Source organism: Miniopterus natalensis, chromosome 2 (assembly GCF_054644295.1).
Source record: "Miniopterus natalensis isolate mMinNat1 chromosome 2, mMinNat1.hap1, whole genome shotgun sequence".
NCBI classification, from domain to species: domain Eukaryota; kingdom Metazoa; phylum Chordata; class Mammalia; order Chiroptera; family Miniopteridae; genus Miniopterus; species Miniopterus natalensis.
The window spans coordinates 158,807,641-158,828,856 of record NC_142082.1 but is presented as its reverse complement, the minus strand read 5'-3'; the positions used below and the strand labels follow the sequence as shown (position 1 = coordinate 158,828,856).

Here is a 21,216-nt window from a genome sequence, read left to right as displayed (position 1 = left end):
TATTCCAAATCCTCCCCCCCACAAAAAAAAACTATAGCAATCTGTAGAGTTGAAAATATTACATTGGCGCTCGTCCACTTAATGCACCAGATTAATTTACTCTGAGTAGAAATCAGTGAATAGTTTATTGACTAAATGAAGTTATCCCCTTTCTCTTATAATTGAAATTGTTGACAGCTATAAGAGTACTCTACATGGTTAAAAATATATGACTTCATGTTTCTATAGTTTGTTCCTTAAAACAACCTCAGGAAGAGGGCAGAACTATTTAACTTTTTTAAAACACTCAAAAATATATTAAGAGAACCCTAGCTGGCATGGCTCAGTTGGATGAGCATCGTTCAGTGCAATAAAAGGTCATCGGTTCAATTCCTGGTTAGTGCACGTGCCCAGGTTGCGGGTTCAGGCCCCAGTCTGGTGTGTACGGGAGGCAGCTGATCTATGTTTCTCTCTCTCTCTCTAAAATCAATAAAAAATACTTAAATATATATAAAGAGAAATAACATTTCTTCAATTTAAAAACATCTTTATTAATACATACCATCTGAACATAATGCTGGTAACTGGTAGCATAAGCTCTTTCCACCTCCTGTAGGCATAACAAGGAATACATCCTTTCCAGACATTGTTACATTAATAGTTTCGAGCTGAAGCCGTCTGAACTTCTCCAGTTTAAAGACATTGTGCAGAACATCTTTAACTTTATTAGACCATGGAAAATCTACAAAGAGAAAAATAAGCTAAATACATTAGATCATTTAGGTTTATAATGAGGCACATACGCATGGCTGCTTTTATAATAGAGCAGGATCAGATAAATATACATGAGACTTTTAATACTATGGAAAATTTAACTTTCATAATAACAATTTTAAGATTAGTTTAATTCACTAAGCTAAAGCAAAAACAAATTTAATGATATATTGTAAGTAATAGTACATCAGAAAAAACCTAGTACATCAGAAAAAGAAAAAATTCAAAGCATTTGCCAGTTGAGGATTAACCTACACAAAAGAAGTTGCTTGATCAGATATTTGAAAAACCATGTGACTGTCAACTAAGGAATTCAAAGTATCATAAAAAAACTCAAATATCATGAACAAAGTTAACAATTACCTGGAATTTTTGGTGTAAATATTTTGTTTAGAAGTGAATCACTAGAAAACAAGGCCCACAAAAGCAGTGCAATTCGTTCTCAAGTTAAACTACTCCTTTTATTACATTTTTTGGTCGTTCACCAATGTTTATTTTTCAATTACAGTTGAAATTCAATATTATATTAATTTCAAGTGTACAGCATAGTTGTGAGACATTTATATAACTTACAAATGATCCCTCCATAAGTCTAGAACCCACTTGGCACCATACAGTTATTATAATGCAACTGACTATATTCCCTATGCTGAACTTTACATCCCTGTGACTATTTTGTAACTGCCAATTTGTACTTCTTAATTCCTTCACCTTTTCACCCATTCCCCAAACCCCTGTTCCATCTGGCAACCCTCAGTTTGTTCTCTGCATTTATGAGTCTATTTCTGTTTTGGTTTTTTTAGATTCCACATATAAGTGAAATCATATGATATCTGTCTTTCTGTGTGTTCCACTATAATTAATGATACGCATGATGCTTGGCAGGATCTTAAATCAAAAAAGGTTTGTTTACTAGAGCAGGAAAATGAACTAGACTTTGGCAAAAAGTTTGAGGTTTTTTTAATTGTTTAATTTTTCTAGTAAAAATTTAGTTAAAATATTGGAAAAAATAATAAAGTCTGAATAATAGAAGCTTAATTCAAAAAGACTACAGAATATGAATAAAGAATGGTCTGCCTATAAGTTTCCCATGCCAAGTAAGGAATGGCCAGTTATACCTCTAAGCCTACTGAAAAGTACTGACCCAGGCACAATGATTTGACTCCAGTTTAAAGAAACAAGAAGAAAAAAACTAGCAAAGAAAAAAAAAAAAAAGAGTAAACCTTCTTTATTCCAAGAGGCAGGTGAAGAATCACATTCATTGCTTCCTCCAGCATCAGAATCTTCCAAACACTGCTTTATTCTCTTTGTTAGGGTGTTTCTTTTCTGAGTAAGCTCTTGTTGCCTTTCCAGAAGATCCTGAATTTGAATGTCTACTGCATGTAGCTCGTTGTTCACAGAGTCCAATTCCTCGGTTAGAGCTATGAGAGACGAAAAAAGATTCAATGACTACACAGAGTCAATTACAATTTTAGACTTCCCTATGGATTTTTGGATATTTCTTACCATCTAAATCACAGACAAACTTACAAGTGTTGCAGAGAGGTTAAGAACATTTGTTGTGGAGTCACACAGACCTGACTTAAATCTCAGGTCCTCCCCTTACCTGCTGAGTGACTTCAGGCAAGGTACTTAACTGAGCATCAATTTCCCCATCTGTAAAATGAGGATAATATCTAGTTTTCAAAGCACTATTGTAAAGAATTAAGTGAGATAACATATTGAAGGTTCTCGATACAGTACCTGATACACAGTTATGCACTTAATAAATGATATCTATTTTAATTATGTTGTAGGGCATTGGTCCAAAAATCTCCTAAATCAAGTAATGATCCGACTATGAAGCAAAAGCAAGCGATTTAAAAGTAGTCCCCTAACTTCTTAGCTATTACTTCACAAAAACATTCACATTTGGGCTCACATGGTGGCATGATAAGGATTGGATGATTATAAACAAGATGATGGAAAAAGTAAAAAAATAAATCAAGCGTGCTATTGGAATTGGCATTACAACCCCATCATAACTAATTTATAAAGAAGCCTTAATGGATGATTCTAATCAAACAAAGTCCAAGTGAGATTCCTTTTGACATCACATCAACAGAAGCTGGAAAAAATTTAAAGATGTCCTTGGTGCTTCCAAATATCTGCCTGCATTATTCAGTGTCCACTTTGAAAGCCTTTTCATGAGATAAAGTCTTATGGCTATGATTTAAAATAAAATGTTATGGCGACTTTGTATTGTACCAACTGCCAGAATTCCCTTCCCTGTAGGATTCTGGGTAAGGATTGGCCGCAAGTGAACTCTGCATGAGACTGGGAAAGTGGGAAAAATAGACAGATTTACATTCAGATGGTTGGCATAAAGTCAAATGCTGTTGCAGCGCACTCATGTCGTCATGGATCTTCTGGCTCACCTTGTTGGCATGGAGTAGAAGCCAGTTCCTCCAGCCCCTGACGATTCTCCTTGGGGCAATAGCTTGGCCCACAGCTTCTCTGAATTCTTTACCAACTTCCTGTAGCAAGTACACCAGCTCTTCCGCAAGGTACCAGCATCCCGGGAGTCAGAGCCTTGTTGGCAGTGACATATCAACATAAGTCGCAGTGAGAAACAAGCGGGTTCCACATTGTCCTTGTGGGTTTCAGCTGATCCTTACCTGTCCACACTTCACATCTATCTTTCCATCCCTAATGCTGGGAAAACTGACTTCAGGACCAGCAGTGGACTGCTTAACCTGCTCCTGTGATAAGGCAGGGACTAATCCCCATAATAAATCCCTTACATCTGATTGAAACCTAACCAACACCCAGTGCTGTTCCAGATGAACAGAAACTTAAGGGTGGGTTCTCTGAACTGCTTCTGGGCCACCAGAGATTGGGTCTCTGATCTGATTAGATTTAAAGATATGAATGTCCTTTGTTTGCAGTAATAAAAGAGGCAATGGTGCTCCATGGTATGCAATAGATAAAGTTATTTAAATTATAATCTATAGACACCAGTAATTAAGTATCTAGAGATACTTAACCCTTCAGTGGCCAAGTGTTTCCTGTCATAGAACATTTTGGTGAAAATAATGGGAATGATTGGCTGCTTTGAAATGTGCTGGAGAACTTTGGGAGAGAAATGCAGGATCAGAGTAAAGGGACCTCAAAGTTGCTATGACTGTCCTAAAAGAAACGTTACCTCCTGTGGCTATAAGGTCCAGATTACTAAATACCAACCCTAAGTATAAATCCTGCAGATGGCTGAAATATAATGCAAACTGAATTTCCAACTTTGCAGGTAATCCTATTAAAGTTAAGGCATTGATTAGGACAAAGTGACACTCTGCAATTGGAATGGGACCACCTGGGCAGATTCCAACAAAATAGAGACCTTGAGTCACTAAATCTGCCAAGTCTCTTTTGCCCTTCCTTCCCTTTCTGAAATAGTCTTCTCCTGCCTGAAATGCCTATAATGGTCTGAAGTGGTTGTTTTGAAGGGGATTGCTAATCCCCCTAAGGCTCTCCCCACCACCACCTCTCATTAAGAGCTTTAAGACCCAGAAAGCTCTAGAGGATGAGATACAAAAGTGGTCCACCCATGAGAAGACACAAAACACACCAGAGATGCATTTGTCAGTATCTATCACCAGAAACCTAGGGAATATATATGGGAAGAGCTCCTAAGGGTACTAAATCAGGGTGGATGGAATATAATATTGAAGGAAGCTAAATATATTGGTATGGACTCAATAAGAAACTCTGGATTTAGTGTGCTAAAATAGTGCCCAGGAGCAGCTCTAGGTTAGGGCAAAGAGAATTCTGCCAGAGATCTGGAAGGCAGAAGTGAAGCAGTGGCCATATTTTCCATATTTAAGAAGGTCAGCATAAGGTCAGGGCTGGTGACCTCACTGGCATGGGGCAGCAGCTGGGCCCACAACTGCAGCTGCTGCTAAATTTCTCTGGGGAAACAGCAGGGCCTGCAGCTCCTCCAGATCCTGTTGGTTCTCCTTCTTCAGCTTCTCTGAAGCCTCAGCCAGGTGGATGCAACGCCATGTGAAGTACTCCAGCTCTTTGACATGTCTTCTGCATCATCCAAATTGGAAGGTATGAGGCAATGAGAGACTAATACAGGTTCTAGTAAGAAAGATAAGTTCACCTTCATAGGTAGCAGTTGGTTTTTGCACTCCCCGCCACATCTTCTTTTCTGACTGCTGCTTCTGCCAACTTCAGGCCCAGTGCCAGGCACACCACAAACATACATAAAGAGCTTAACCACTTCCCATAATCACGTAAGGTTTAATCCCTATAATAAATCCCTTATATCACTCACAGCGCCTCTGCTTCTCTGATCAAACCCTACCTGACAGAGATGTTAATGTCAACCCATGGTACAAAGTCATATCGCATCTTAGACAAAATCCTGATTGTCTAAAAATATAAAAAAGTACAGCTAATTGTAATAAGTCGGGTATTTTAATGTTTTTGTTCAAAATATATCACCTCTAATGCTGGCATATACAACACAAGACTTTACTACATGAAATGAGATTGAAAAGTCAAATATATGATTTCAACGATCCATAACAAAGGGGCTACAAATGCACAGGGCTTATTATGGCAACTATATCTCAAGAGCACAATGAATTGAGTGGGGATCACACTGCAGTGTTCCTAAGCTTACAGCTGATGCATGGGAGGTGCCATTCTTCAGAAACAGCACATTTTCTAACAATATCACAAACTGAAGTTAACACTGAAAGGAAAGTGATTTGCCACCATGGAAGATCAGATCCAAAGTAACAAACTATCTGAAGGCAATTTCAAAGAGGCACTTCAAATATAGTTCAACATGTGGATAGAACAATAGAGAGGTAGGTTTATTTGAAACAGGTACAATATTACGAAAGCAATTATTTGAAATAAGCATCTCTTCTTAAATAAAATTTATCTATTTCATTGTTCAGCTATTTTTAAGTCATATCCCATTGACCAAGTTGAAGTCTTACTAAGTAAAATAATATATGCAATCCAAAAAATTATCACACTGAACTGAGTTGAGGTTCAGTGGCATCTCTTAAACCCTCATTTTAATCTCTAAGTAAAGACTGCTTCGGTTAGCATTTAATATAACTTAAATTCTTACCATTTATTAATAACCCTCAGAGTGTGAAAATGAGGAATGAGCAAAGCCAAAACCTATGTAACTGTTTTTTCATGTTCATATTTAAATAACTTGTAAAGCTGGGGGGGGGGGGGGTAGAGGAGGACTCATATTTAAGAAAGTCATTTCTTTACAGTTTGAAAAAAACCTAATCTTGTCACTCTACTATTAGAGCTAGTATGTAGCAAAGGGCAGACTGAAAAATAACCATAGTAAAAGTTCCTCAACTCTGCCATCTACCTCTTGAATAAATAGCAAGATATCACTAATATGCACAGTGCAATCTGGTCAAGTTTAGAGGAACAAATAACGGATAGACATATATCAAAATACCAAGAGTATCTGCCTGGGAAAAAGAAAATGGATGTTTTTCTTTTATACTTTAAAAACATCTCAAATAACTCCACTTATAGGAATGTATCTTAAGGAAATAATCAGAGAAGCACACAAGGCTTTCAATTCATAGATGTTTAAGGCAGCATTTTTTTATGTTTTAAAAACAGAAATAGTATAAAAGTTCAACACTAAAAAATTAAGTAACATTATTTATTTAATGTCACTTCAAAACAACAAAACACAGTGCAGGTATTAGAATATTTACAACACAGAATTTATTTAACACTATGTCTATAATCTACATTGCATTACGCTTTTTTAAAAATCATGTTACAAAACAATACATACAAAATATTTTTAAAATTTTAATAAATTAAATGTGATAGTATTAATCTGAGCATAAGATTTGAAGTGATTTATATTTTCTACTTTACAATTTTTAGGTTCCTAGAATTTTATCAAAAAAAACCATATCATTCTCCTTGGAACCTTTATGCATTGCTGGTGGGAACATAAAATGGTGCAGCCACTATGTAAAACAGTACGGTGGTTACTCAAAAGCTTCAACCTATGATCTAGCAATTCCATTTCAAGATATATACCCAAACAACTGAAAGCAGGAACTCAGATATTTGTACACCAATGTTCATAGCAGCATTATTCACAATTAGCCAAAAGGTGCAACAACCCAAACGTCCAGTGACAGACAAATGGATAAGCAAAAGGTGTTATATACATACAATGGAATATTATTCAGCCTTAAAAAGATACATGTCACAAAGTGGATGAACTTCAAAGACATTATGCTAAGTGAAATAATCTAGACACAAAAGGACAAATATTGTATGATTCCACTTAAATGAAGGGCCTAGAACAGTCAAATTCCTAGAGACAGAAAGTAGAATAGTGTTACCAAGAGTTGCAAGGAAGGGGGCAATTAGGAGTTATTGTTTAACACTGAGTTTCAGTTTGGGAAGATGAAAAAATTCTGGAGATGGATACTGGTGATGGATGCACAACAATGTGAAGGCACTTAATGCCATTGAATTGTACACTTAAAAATAGTTAAAATGGTGCCCTGGCCAGTGTGGCTCAGTTGGTTGGAACATCATCCCATACACCAAAAGGTTGTGGGTTCGAGTCCCAGTAGGGCACACACACCCAGGTTGTGGGTTCGATCCCCATTAGGGTATATACGGGAGGCAACCGATGAATCTTTCTCTCTTACATCAGTGTTTCTCTCTTTCTTTCTCTCCTTCGCCCTTCCTCAATTTCTAGAATCAATGAAAAACATACCCTCGGGTGAAAATTAAAAAAAGTTAAAATGGTAAATTTTGTATGTATATTTACCATAATTTTTAAAAAACTGAAAAAACAGCAATTCTATAATCAGAATTTTAAAACTTTTTATTTATTGATTGATTTTAGAGAGGAGGAGGAGGAAGGAGAGAGAAAGAGACAGAGAGAGAGAGAGAGAAACATTGATTTGTGGTTCCACTTATTTATGCATTCATTGGTTGATTCTTGTTATGTGCCCTGATCGGAGATGGAACCCACAACCTTGGCATATCACAATGACACTCTAACCAACTGAGCAGCTACCTGGCCAGGGCTATAATCAGAATTTTTAAAACAAATATATATTTTTTTATTTTATTTGAATATTGTTGAAAATATTACAGATGTCTCCTTTTTACACCCATTGATCCCCTCCACCCCACATCCACCCCACCCCCAAGCCTTCCCCAGACCAGTGTCTGTGTCCATGGGTTGTGCTTATAAACATATAAGTTCTTTGATTAATATATGAAAACAAATATATTTTAAATTTATTTTCTTTTTATTAATACTTTTAGTTAGAGCAGTTTTAAGTTCACAGCAAATATGAGGTGAAGCTACAGAGAAAAGCAAAATTTTTTTCAAAGAACATGCAAGTAAAAATAGAACAGAATAAAAAACAAAATGTAATCATTTCCACTAACCTGAAATAGATGCCATTCTAAAACTGAATTGGAGATCCAAACATCTTTCTAAAAATGAAAGAAAAATCATAGCAACATTTCTTAGAACAGTACTATAGATTATGCTCAGTGATTATCTGTTACCACTAAGTACAAAAAATGTTAGAAAGTAACATTTAAATAAGGACCTTTGAAATAAAGACTACATGGCTCTTACCACACTAATTTTTATGAAAAATTCTCTATTTTTCAGAGAAGTATCCAAAGTCGCATAAATATATAATAAGTACAATGTAAATAATACAACAAGAATCACCAGATACAAAGTGATTTAACAAAAAGAGCAAATATTTGAGGTTAAATAGTTGTTGTACTAAATCACTGCATAATTTTAGCAAAATTACACACCCTGTTCCTCTCAGCTTCTTTCCCTACTTGTAAAACTGGGATAGAAGCCATCTTATAAATAACAAGTTGGATAGATTCAAATGTCCCAGATCAAGCAAAATTCATCAACATAAATACCAAAATTAATCATTTAACATTTTACATAACACTTGCTTTATAGAGTTACAATTTAGGCTCAATCTTAAAAAAGGGTTTGTTATTCCATGGTGGGGAGCGGAGTATAAATTTCAGGAGAGAGCCTGAAAAGCTGAGAACAGGGAAAAAACATGGTTTGTGTTAAGGACCTCTCCCTACCTATGAATGACTAAAACATATGAATACATATGAGCAAAAGGAGATGAGACTTGAGGGCAGGAACTTTAAGTTGCCCACAATCCCCATGAACACCTCCCATAACTCTGATATGGACAATCAACATTTTCTAAAAGTAACTTAGAATATTTCCCAAAGGTAGCTTCAGCATGGTCCTACCCTTAACCAGAAGCTGACCTTATGCTAGTCCTCACATAGAATTCTGGCAGGTTGTCTTTGCCTTGCTAAGGAGTTCAGAATAGCCATGGCATTATAACATATTGAAGTAGTGGGGTAAACCAAAGATTTTCAATTCTTTATCTATATAGACATCTCTTCACCACTGTGTGGAAACAATTCTTCTCTAGACTGCAAGGTTTTCCAGCAGGGCAGGGGCTGAGTCTCTTCTCTGTATTCACATAGCCTAGCAAACCGCTTTGAATATAGTGCAGGCTCAGGTTTGCTCAGACTGAAAGCAGAAGCTACCTCTCCCCTTATGAAAGAATATATCCTATAACCCCCCCCACACACACACACACTATTTTAAATGACTTCTTAGATTACACTGTCCAAAAATGCTCATAAATTCCTTCCCCAAATGATGTGTTTTAATATTAAAGATATCTCAATATGTTCAGAAATTAATAAGCTATAGCTGATGTGTCGGTCAGAAGTACAGCTAGGCACTGTTAAAATAAAAAACGAAGTCCAGTCTTGAAAATCACCTGAGCAGACAAAACCAGTTCAGTCACACAAACAAAGCTTAACTTAGCTTACTTTGTAAAACTAACTTAACCTGGGTCGTCTCTCATTGACGCACACTGGAACAATCGTGAAGTGAAATGGGGTAACCACTAACCAAATGCCCTACCATTTCATAAGATGTTAACATCACAACCAATCAGTGTGAAGATGAGCAGCCACTACCTTCTGCCTATAGAAGCTGCTTTAACAATTCACCCTTGAGCCTCGTTACATGTTTTGGTTTCATTGCTCCCAGCGAGCGAACCGTCTTTTTGGTGAACAGGCAACTTTCACTACTTCCGTGACTCACTGGGTTGACTTCTGGTGTTCCTGAATTTTTGGCAGCACGCGCAAGAAACCGTTTACAGTGTCACACCCAGTCACTGATGCTGGAGGACACGCCACTGAGGTACCACCGGTTCAGGAGACACAGCTCCCCCCTCGCCCCGCCACCTGCGCTGAGAGGCAACAGATATTTAATAACACCCTCCCTTAGCTCAGGCGTCCCCAGTGCTGTTTCCCAATAAACGACGGGAGCCAATAAACAGGCTGTGGTAACCAAGCTGCCCGCATGGAAAAGGCCGGATAAAATGAAGGCGTCTAAAGGTCCGAGTTCCCCCGAGCTGGACGCCGATTAATGCCCTCGTTTCTCCCCTGCCAAAGTGGAAGGAAGGCACCCCCAGAGACTGGCCTCGCCTTCAGGCAGGAAAAGGGAAAACTAGCCCTTTCCAAGCGTAACCGGAGTGACCGCAGAAACTCTCTCCAAGGGGCCAATGAACCCCCCAACCCGGCCACCCCGGTCTCTCACCCCAAAGTGCCGCGAATCGAATACCGCTACCCACCGCTTTCAGCCGCTGCGGTCCAATAAAAAGTTCCCGCCACCAGGCTTTCCGTTCTCTCCAGCCCCGAGCATCCACCCTTCCGGGTCGGTGGGCTCAGCCAATTGCAAGTAAGACCCTCCTCTAATTGGTCAGGGGGTGTGGCCACCGTTGAGTCACCGAACAAGATTCCGGATAATTGGTTGATATTGGGAGCGGGTTTAGCCAATAGAACGCCGTCTTGGAGCTGGGATGCGGTGGCTGCGTGTTTCCGGAAGACGTGGCGGCTCTCTCCTGGGTTGTTTCCCGGCTTCATTCCTCTGGTCTTGGCTTCACACCCTGGGTTCCTCGAGGCGCCGTCGTCGTTGTCCTCACCCCTGCAGCCATGATCTCCTTAACGGACACCCAGAGTAAGCACCTGCCCCGGGGTCCCTGCCTTGAGCCCAGCACACCCCGTGCTGGGGCTGGGGCTTGGTCTCGCCCTCGCCCACCCTCCCCTTCCCTCCCCGCCCCCCTCCCCGTGCTGGTAAATGAATGAAGCTCCGAGTTGGGAGCGGCGGCCTGCGAAACCGAGCTGGGGCTGTGGGAACCTGAAGGGCTGTTTTGAGGGGGCGAGGGTTGCACTTGCAGGGGCAGACCTGGCCCGGGAGGAGAGGCAGTGGGGTCCGGGGAGACGCCCGAGCTGGGAGGGGAGCGCTCGCCCTGGGTCCGGCTCGGGTCGGGCTCGCGCCGCTCTCGCCCGCGGGGAGATGGGCGCTTTGTTCCTGCGGACGGTCCGCCCCTGGGGAAAGTTTGCGGTGCGGCGTCCGCGGCCCACTCTTGAGGACGTTTCTGGGCATAACTGACTTGGGGTCGCCTGCAAGTTACTGGCTGATTGTCTGGGAGGCGGAATTTTAAACGTCACCTATTATAGACTCCTTTTGAAAATATGCTCATACGTATTTCGAATGTGCGCCTTTTGCCAGCAATGGAAGCAGCCCTCCAAAAATCCCGTGAAATGACTTCACTTTCCTACCAGCTAATGCTTCCAAAAGAGTAAAAAGTCATTTTGTGTTCATTGAAGGATTTCTTTTGTTGATATTGTATATTGTGCTTTGTGGCTTATTATTTTAGCATCTCTTTCTGCATGCCTCGGAGTTCTCCAGGACTCTCTTATCTCTAAGATTGGCATTGCTATGTGTTTCTTTTTCTCTCACTATAACACTTCGACTTTTCTACTCCTTTTTACCAGTCTAAATAATTTTTATTTACATTATCTACCTTGTGCTACCTATCTTTGGATGGTCGGGATAGTCTTTTTGTCTCATTTTGTTTTATCAGCCACGCCTTTTATTTCTTATTCTGGTTAACTTACTTGGATTTTCAAGATTTTAAGAATTAAACAGTTTATGGAAATGAAAATTACACTTCATTTTAAATGCTCTATTTTAAAGTGGAGTATTAAGGTTTGGATTCAAGCTGTGGCTGACTTGAACTTCACAGAGCTCCTAAGGTTGTGCACACACACTGCACCCCAGTCAGGCTCTCTTCTCTTCTTTCCTGAGATTGGACTGAGTCTGCACCTTGGGGCCACCTGCCCTGGCCGAGGAAGAGTTCTTATTTTGGTCGTTTGGCCTCATCTGTTCTGACCAGAGAAAATCTAAATATATATAGTCCTTTAAAAAATAATAATAATAAATAATAAAAACTAGCAGTTGCATAATGGCATCTTTAAGTTTACCATGTGCTTTCATATAAATAATTACACTTAATTCTTATAAGAGCCCTGTAAAGTAGAGAGGAATATATCTCTTTTATACATTAAAGGAGGCTCTAAAGCAATTCAATGTATCGTCATAATTAGAAAAACAAGGCTTGATCCCAACTCTGCTGGCTTAAAAACCTTTGCTCTTTTTGTACCCTACTAGCATATAAAAGATGTTGTAAACTTTGAGATCTGTCTTAGAATGGTGAAATTCTTTCATAGCAAAAATAGCTCCAACAGTAAGAGAGATCTTATAGAGGTTTTTTTTTGTGGTTTTTTTTTGAGAAATTTCATAGGCAGTTCGGAGCCTATTTTCTTTATGAAGCACAGTTCCTCTTGATTACAACCCAAAATTAAAATTAGGTTGTCCAAGGAAATTAGCAGAATTGTATACATAAATTGCTAGAATTTATGTCTAATTCTAATTACTTGGAAGAAGTACTTAAACTCTACGTAGCTTTCCTGTCTAACTATAAATTATTATTACTCCTATCTGGCTGAGTCAATATTATTGCCTAGATAAAAATATGAATTTTTTTATCCTGTGCATGGGCATTCTCTTGTGTTGAAGACTTATTACAGGACAAGTGCCTGATTTACATCCTTCCAAAAATCAGAACAAGACAGTGGGGTTGAAAGATGGGCAGAATGGGAAGCATTCTCCTCACTTCATTAAGTTAATGAGAAAGATGAAATTGGGCTCTTTGCTGCTCTTCTGCCAAATGTTTTAGGTAGGAGAGTGGATTGGAACACAAAATGATTAATGAACCAAAAGCCTTTTGGACTTCAAATGGTATTTGTGTGTGTGTTTAACTGCAAGAATTGGCCATCATTCCAGTGATTTGCCAATATTATTCTGGGATTCTGATTCTGGGAGAGGGTGACCAAGTACTGATCAGAGTAGAATAAATAGCAATTCATGGCTGTTTTAAGGGATTCTGTAATAGCCCTCTCTCCCCCCCCCCCCCCCAAAAAAAAAAGATTTATTGAGTGGAACTGAGTGGGGCAGTTCTCTTGCTGCCTCTAAATCTTTACTTCATTATATCACATAGCCTGAAATTCTACCATGATATTCAGTTGAGTTCAATTCAGTTGATAGTCACTCGAGTTCTTTATTCTGACATTTTCTTTTTTTTAAAAGGCGTAGAAAGAAAGACAATGCTGCTTTAAAGTAATATTTAAAATCAGATGCCACAGTGCGAACAGTAATTGCCATTGGATTAAGCATATCTTTTCTTACAAAATTTCTACAATAAACTTTATTTTAGACAAATTCATTTTACTAGATTACTTTTTATCAGATTGTTTGTTAAACACAGGCAAAAGGAATGAAGGTTTGATAGTGCACTAGAGGAAGATAAGTTTATCTTACTGGGTCTGATTCTGGTGGTGAGCAAGTATATCTGTGTAGGGCTTTAATAACCAATGGGCTTATGAATGCACATGCATAGGGAAGAAGGAATTCTGGAGATGAGAAAAAGGCACAATGAGGCCAGTTTGAGACTTTGACCCCTTCAGATCAGGGAATACTTGGGAGCATCACGCTAGTACCAGTTTTGGAAGAGATGCTAAAAAGATCTGCTTGACTGCACTGGAAAAAGTAGCAAGAATGTTTTGGTTTCCATGTTATTGTTCAGACTGTGGAGTCTTATAGACTGGATTTGAATTCCCAGCCTGACCACACCACCACCACCTGTCCTCTCCAGCCCCTGCGCCCACCACCACATACACATTTGCTGATCTTTGGTCAAGGTTAGGTTACAAATCTCTGTGGTCTTTGGTTGCCCATACAAAACATGGGGCTGGTGCTACTTTTCATCTCACAGTTTGTTAAAGGAATTACAACATATTTGTATAAACATTTCATTAAATATAAAACCATATTTAGACATTGTCTTTTTTTCACTGCGATTTCTTTATATGTATATGTGTGTGTGTGTATATCTATGTAATTGATTTTAGACAGAGGGAGAGAGAGAGAGAAACATTGATCGGCTGCCTCTTGTACACACCCGGCCCACATCCCTACCGGGGATCAAGTCCACAACCCGGGCATGTGCCCTGACCAGGAATCGAATTGGTGACTTTTCGGTACACAGGATGACAACCAGTTGAGTCTCACTGGCCAGGATTGCAGTCAATTTCTAATAGTTCTACTAACACCTATGTAGTTATATTAGATAAGCTAATTATATTAAGCCTGAACCAACTAAAGATGCTTCCCCAGAAGTTCAGTGTACTCTAATGTACACTAAGTTTCATTGGACCAAAGCATATTTAACCTGAAAATTCTGTGGGAAGCAGTATGGCATAATGGCTAAGCACACAGACTTTGGCTTCAAATGGACCTGAGTTCAAATGCTTAAGAAATGTGACTTTAGGCAAATTAAGTCCTCTAAACCTCAAGTTCTGGCATCTCTAAAACAATAACACCTACCTTGAAGTAGTATTGGGAGGATTAAGTTACGTAAGGTGTGGAAAGCACCTTATAATGGCTACTTCTGGTAAATTCTCAATGCATAATAGATGTATTTCCATATAATTTCCTTTTTGAACAGTCATCTCAAAATTTGTACGTAATTAGTATAATTTGTGAAAAGATAGAAATTAGTCATGTTCATTTAACTCAGCTGCCAGTGGTTAAATCCTAACTGCTCATTAGTTATTTAATGGAATTTCACTTGCTCTTATGTTCATCTTTTCTCCTGGGAAATTATGTCTGCCATAGAAACAGTTATTTTGGTAAATTCTTTTAAGGCATTTAAGCATGAAAGTATCAGCCCCAAATTTTCATAAAAAATTAGTGTCTGTGGAAACACTTATCAGTGTATTTATAGACAGGTACCTGAATTCTTTCAGACTAACTGGGAGAAAGAGGTCATGGAATGGAAGGCAGTAGTTAACTGTAAATTGATGAAGTAGAGAATGTAGAAAAAGGTATATGATATAAATTTTAAATTCATCAAAACATTTTACATGGCTTAAAATTTTTTTAAGTAGCTGTCACCTAGATTTTAGCTTTCTGGAGCCCAGGCAAAAAGGTTAAGTAACAGATCAGAAATCACTAACAATGTATTTAGGATTGTGTTTCTGCCCTGATTCATTATGTTATGCAGATAGTGCTTCTAGAAAAATTAGAATTGGTAACTATTTCCTAAAAACAAAACTAAACTGATCAAGGAAGTGACTTAGTGGATTGATTGTGCTTTGTAGTACTAACAGAAATGTACAACTGTAACCTTAGAAAGTTAGGTTCTTCAAACTATAAAAGATGAGTTCTGGAGAATATAAAGGCAATAAAATTCCTAGTTCTATACACAGACTTCAAAGCTTACACTTTACCCACCACTTAGTACTTAGAACAGTTGCTGGCATCTAAGAGTTGGTCGACAATTCTTTGTTTTTGAATGAAAGAGCAGTCTACGGCCATACCACCCTGAACTCGCCTGATCTCGTCTGAATGAAAGAGCAGAAACCCAGACTATTAATATTAGGTAAAACAGTATTCTTTGAAACTTTGGAGAGGCTATTTAAGGACACAGACTAAATAGGTGAATGGATTCATAGTTTCTATAAATTTGTAGAAGATAACATAATAAGACATCAAGAAGTTAAAAGGGATCCCTAACCTTTTGAAACTTAACTTTTGAGGAGACCACTACCTGATTCTCAAAGTATTTCCTGTTGCTAATGTATTGAAATAAATTGTACTAACCTACCATAGCAATTTCTATGGGTTATAGAAGGAATTAACTTTAGAGGGGAAAGAAGGAACTGCAGATAGGGTCCATATAAATAATAGTCATAGAATATGAAAGGAAATAAATAATAAAAGTAAACCCATATATTTATGTCTGATGCCAGAGGGATTCTTGGAAGGAAAAAAATATATAACCAAAGGTTTATAATCCTGATTTATCTTTCTCTATTATGGGTATGTGTATAAGAAATGCTCTCTTATATAAGAATTAGAAATTCCCATTTATATTTTAAATTTCAAGGTAATTTGTTGATGTTAATTTGTTATAAATCTTAGTGAATGTCATTACAAAGTTAACCTGCAATATTGGAGACCTTTTTTCTTATATCAGCCAAAAGAAAAACTGAAAAATTATCTTAGTTTACAGAGATTTAAATGGAACTGTAATTTTTCTCTACCCTTAACCATATAATTTATATTGCAGAAATTGGAATGGGATTAACAGGATTTGGAGTGTTTTTCCTGTTCTTCGGAATGATTCTCTTTTTTGACAAAGCACTACTGGCTATTGGAAATGTGAGTTTTTCAATATATATTTTAACCTCGTAAGAAAATTTTAGCTACAAATGAATTCTTGCCTGCTATTAAATTTAGGGTAAATAATTCACTTAAATTTCTGTTACATTCTCTGTTTCCATCAGGAATGAAACCTGTTAGCTCTCTGTTTAAACAAGAGGTAAACACTTAATGAGGTTTTCTAATTCCATGACTACGTTAAGTGTTTGATACATGATTTACAGTAAAATAAATCAAGGCTGCCTCTAAATAGGAGTTAAAAGTAGATGACTTGATAGCCCCCATTAAATATCTTTGAGTGTATATTACCATTGGGCTTTTAATTGCAAATTGGTAAATATAAAGGGTAACAAAATTGTTCAAAATTGATGTTTTAATAAATAATGTAAACAGCATTGGCATCAGAATATGAAGCTTAACCATTGACTTATTAATCAATATATATATGAAGTATTTTTCACTGAAGAAAGTTAATGAAGAAAGGCAAGGATTTTTGGAAATAAAACTTGGGGAAAAACAAGCTTCTAATAGATCACCATTTCTTGTCCACTGTCTGAAAACATACAAAATATAGATGTATTTGAGAACACATAGCCATATTTTTATTACTGCTATCACCAGATATTCTGGAGTTGATAAAACTGGAATCCTTCTCCTGGCTTTGCATGGTTTCTTCTTCCATCACCTTGGCCATGTCAGTATTTCTCCCATCCATAGGAGCTCCTATAGCCCAGGGTGAAGTGTGCAGACCAAGGATATATTTATGGGCAGCTTCCCTCTTTCGTCTTGCCATTCGTCTATTTGATTAAGCCACCGCCATCTAGCTTACCCTGGGAAAGTCACTGCTGGTGCAGTGCGGTTGGTAACTAACCTTTCCTCGTTTCTCTTTCTCTCCATTTACTCACGATAGGGAAGGATTGAGAAGAGCGGGGTACTGCTGCAGCTCTCACCATGCTTAGCCCACTCCTTGGTCTGCTTCTTGGTGTGCAGTGTAGTTTTCTCTGGCCAGTTGCCCATATTAAAAGCCAGATGTGCTCCTTTTTTTTAATATTTACCTTTGACAGTCAAATTTATGCAGTGTGCTTACCTACTTTTTCTATGTTGCATTTTATTTCTTCTTTAGGTTTTATTTGTAGCTGGCTTGGCTTTTGTAATTGGTTTAGAAAGGACATTCAGATTCTTCTTCCAAAAACATAAAATGAAAGCCACAGGATTTTTCTTGGGTGGCGTATTTGTAGTCCTTATTGGTTGGCCTTTGATAGGCATGATCTTCGAAATTTATGGATTCTTTCTCTTGTTCAGGTAAGGCACTCACTGCACTTTTTTCCTTTCAATAAAACAGTTGTCAAATAATTCCAGAAACCCAGATAGTTGCATCAGCATGAGTAAGAAGACTGTAGTTTTCTTGAATGGATTTTTGATAACACTGAATTTTTTATTATAGTTTTAGTAATTTAATCAACTATAAAATATTTATCAGGTGTGAATAATTGCCTGTGTAAGGATATGAATTATCTTGTAAAGTATTTTTAATTTAATAAAATTCATTTTATTGGCCTTTTTAGGCACTTTCTTTATGTTTGCTATTTTCATCAACTAAAAGTGATAGATAGATCCAGCATTTTAATATGTAGAACCTGATACTGCATAATTACTGCCACTTAATAGCAATTTCTTTAATGCTTATACATATTAGAAAGTTTTGTACTAAATAAACTGTGGGAGGTTTGAACAGTTAGTATTTTACAAATGCCAGCTACCGAGTGAACAATAGTATGCAATGTAAGAAAATACCTTTAAGTAAAATTGGTTTAATAATGTGTTAAAGGAATGTAAATATTTTGTCTTTTGTCATATTATCCACAGGAGACATAAATATGAATTAAGTGCCAAATCTGCTTTAGAGAATCTCTTTTCCAATATGGAAAATACATAAAGATACTAGTAGGATTATAGTAGTAATGCTGTTAAAGGTATATATGTAAATGTTATAAGAACATAAGGAAGGAATCAAATCCTGGGAGAGGTGAGAAAAGTTAACTGAAGTTTGAAGTCTCTAAAATATTCAAAATTTTGACACATTCTTTTTACTTGGTTAGCAGTTTGCTTTGATAATAAAGTGTGCAAGTACAGACAACAGTTGTTTTCTTCTCCTAGGGGCTTCTTTCCTGTGGTCGTTGGCTTCATTAGAAGAGTGCCAGTCCTTGGGTCCATCTTAAATTTACCCGGAATTAGATCAGTAAGTAATCTGTATTTAAAGATATAATTTTTAAACCATCAAAATACTCTTTGATGCTCTTTACTTCCAGAAATTAGAGTAATTGCCACATGATTGATGTTTTTGTTATAATATAAGTGGTTGCATCACATAGATGACAGTTACCATGAATACCAGAGAAAATCATCATTGGTAAATCTAAAGCCTGAAATTTTGTCTCACTGTACTCCTCTTTAATACTGTTCTCTATTTTTTAATACAACTCGGATTGATATGCTATGCTCCCTTTCACTTTGAGAGTTCAAGGTACTTTTCAGGTAACTTTTATATCATCTCTAATTTTAGAAGCAACATAAAATGACATCACTATTTCTTATTTTCTTTTTTAGACTAGCTCACCAAATGAGATGCATTAAGACAATTAAATGAAGCACTATTATACTGAAAATCAGATGATAAAATTCTGTCCCCAGCTCTCTCTGACCTATTTCTCCAATGTGGGGCTAAAGTTGCACATAGATTTTTGTAGATGTTTCTTGAGAGACAGTCCATAGCATGTACTGAATTCTCAAAGAACCAGAGGTACCACTATAAGCCTAATTTTTTTTTTTTATCCTCAAGTCAGTGGTAGAGTCAGAACCTTTCAGCCCACACAACCTACATATTAGAAGTTACCTTTGAAGAGAAAATGTGCTTTCTCACCACCTAAATTTACCTTAAAATTCTAATGAATCTATTAGTACTTTCAGAGCAACTTTTTGTTATAGTGTGCCAGTCACCTATTTGCCATAATATAAAATTTAAAAAAAAAAAAGATGTTGGAACGTAGGGGTATATCCTGATTTCATTGGTATTAATCTCCAAACTCACAGTAGTCAGTGCTGTTTATACTTAGCATGGAATTAGTGAAACTTCTAGTTATAGAATTGTAATCATTATTCATATCCTTAATTTAAGGATTCTTCAGTATTTGCATAAATCAACACCCAAATTATGTGTCTTGTTATTATTACTTCATTATAACAAATGCTTAAGTGAAAATGTGAATAGTGCAATGAAAGAGTTAGGTGATTGCTAGATTTTGATGGTATTATAACCACTTTGGTTGCATGACTTTTAATATCTCCACTATTAGTTTGCTTTAATATTTGTTTGCATCACCATCTGGAATGCTGATGAAAGCCCAGTTGCTTTATATTTGGGGTGGGGTAACCAAAGTAAATAACCACTTACATATAAGTATGTTAAAATTATAAATTTATGATTGCATCATTACATCTATTTAAATGTCATTACCACTTTTCCATCTATAGTCCAGATACACATTTAAAGTATTTTTAGTCAATAGCTGTTGTTAATTATTGTACTTAATGGACTTAAATCTGTTTGTTCAAAGACTACGTAGGCCCAGAAGAGATCCACAGTAATGGTCAGTTGAAATATCTTATTGGGTTCATTAATGAATGAATGAATGGCTGTGACATTTCAGCTTTTTAATTTTTTATTCTTTTGTTAAGCTATCAGTGTTAACTTCATTTTGTCCAATTTTTTTATTCATTGTGTTGTATTTCTCATGTTGCACCCTTAAACTCATATGTGTAACATGTCGTGCAAAAATAACTTTTAGAAAAAAAATTTTTTTTACACACATTTACGTGTCAGAAGATGGTGGTGAGTAGTACTGGATTAATCATTGTCAGTCATACCTTAAATCTCCACAAATCTGATAAAGTGGGTTTTTAAATCAATATTTAAAATGTTGATATATTTTATAATGCTGAAGGCTTCTTTTAATTATCTGTTTTTCTTCTTGCAGTTTGTAGATAAAGTTGGAGAAAGCAACAATATGGTATAACAACAGTGAATTGAAGACTCATTTAAAATAGTCTTATTTATAAAGTCCTTTGAAGAATATTCATCACAGATTAAATTACATGAAATAGCTTGTAATGTTCTTTACAGAAGTTTAAAATGTATACCAACAAAGTACCAACAGCAGTTTACAAAGAAGCAGTGAAAACAGGCTTCTAATCAAGTGATGTAAGAAGTCAGCAAGCAAGCTGAAGGAGATGAAATCTGTTACAATGCATATTGAAACTCGTGAAGGCAATTTTTATTGTTTTTCCACAATATGCGAAACTCAGCCATCCTCAGAGAGCTATGGTGCCTGATTCTTTTTATCTTGAAGGTTCAGGAGCACCTGTAGGCATTTGCTTTTTAGAAATGTCCACTACAATTGGAAAAATATTTCCACTTGCACTGTGTCTCTGAAAGTGATGCATGAGTTAAATTGGATGATGTTACTTTAATGTATGAAAACCAAGGAAAACCCAGTTTTGATGTATGAATCACTTTTTTTTGGTAAACATGGTGAAAATAAAACTTTTGCGATTCTTCTGAATCTTAATATTTTAAAACCAGGTGAAAACCTGAACTAGGTATTCTCTGTTGGAATATGCAAAGGTCATTCTTTACTAGCTTTTAGTTTCTAAATTATAGCTGAGCACTTCTTTGGTCAGCA

General features: G+C 37.0%; 2 protein-coding genes across 2 annotated transcripts in view; one reads left to right on the top strand and one right to left on the bottom strand.

Moving 5' to 3' along the window:
- The window catches only part of RECQL (RecQ like helicase), a 23,569-nt gene extending 12,796 nt beyond the window's left edge, over positions 1-10,773 (bottom strand). Inside the window, exons 1-4 of the mRNA XM_016197404.2 lie at positions 10,482-10,773; positions 8,218-8,265; positions 1,977-2,174; positions 542-721 (exon numbers count right to left, since the gene is read on the bottom strand). Of these exons, the coding sequence (XP_016052890.2) occupies positions 542-721; positions 1,977-2,174; positions 8,218-8,265; positions 10,482-10,773 (718 nt within the window). The remainder of the gene's footprint in view (positions 1-541; positions 722-1,976; positions 2,175-8,217; positions 8,266-10,481) is intronic.
- On the top strand, positions 10,726-21,216 carry GOLT1B (golgi transport 1B). The gene is made up of 5 exons (XM_016197403.2): positions 10,726-10,867; positions 16,386-16,477; positions 17,601-17,779; positions 18,635-18,716; positions 20,512-21,216. The coding sequence occupies exons 1-5, from the start codon at positions 10,843-10,845 to the stop codon at positions 20,548-20,550; spliced, it is 417 nt and encodes a 138-aa protein (XP_016052889.1). The 5' UTR covers positions 10,726-10,842; the 3' UTR covers positions 20,551-21,216.

Excerpts from the sequence above, each read along its gene's own strand:
- GOLT1B (XM_016197403.2), top strand. The coding sequence starts at position 10,843 with ATGATCTCCTTAACGGACACCCAGA. Across the intron at positions 16,478-17,600 it reads CACTACTGGCTATTGGAAAT|GTTTTATTTGTAGCTGGCTT; the intron begins GTGAGTTTTTCA and ends TTTCTTCTTTAG. Across the intron at positions 18,717-20,511 it reads ATTTACCCGGAATTAGATCA|TTTGTAGATAAAGTTGGAGA; the intron begins GTAAGTAATCTG and ends TTCTTCTTGCAG.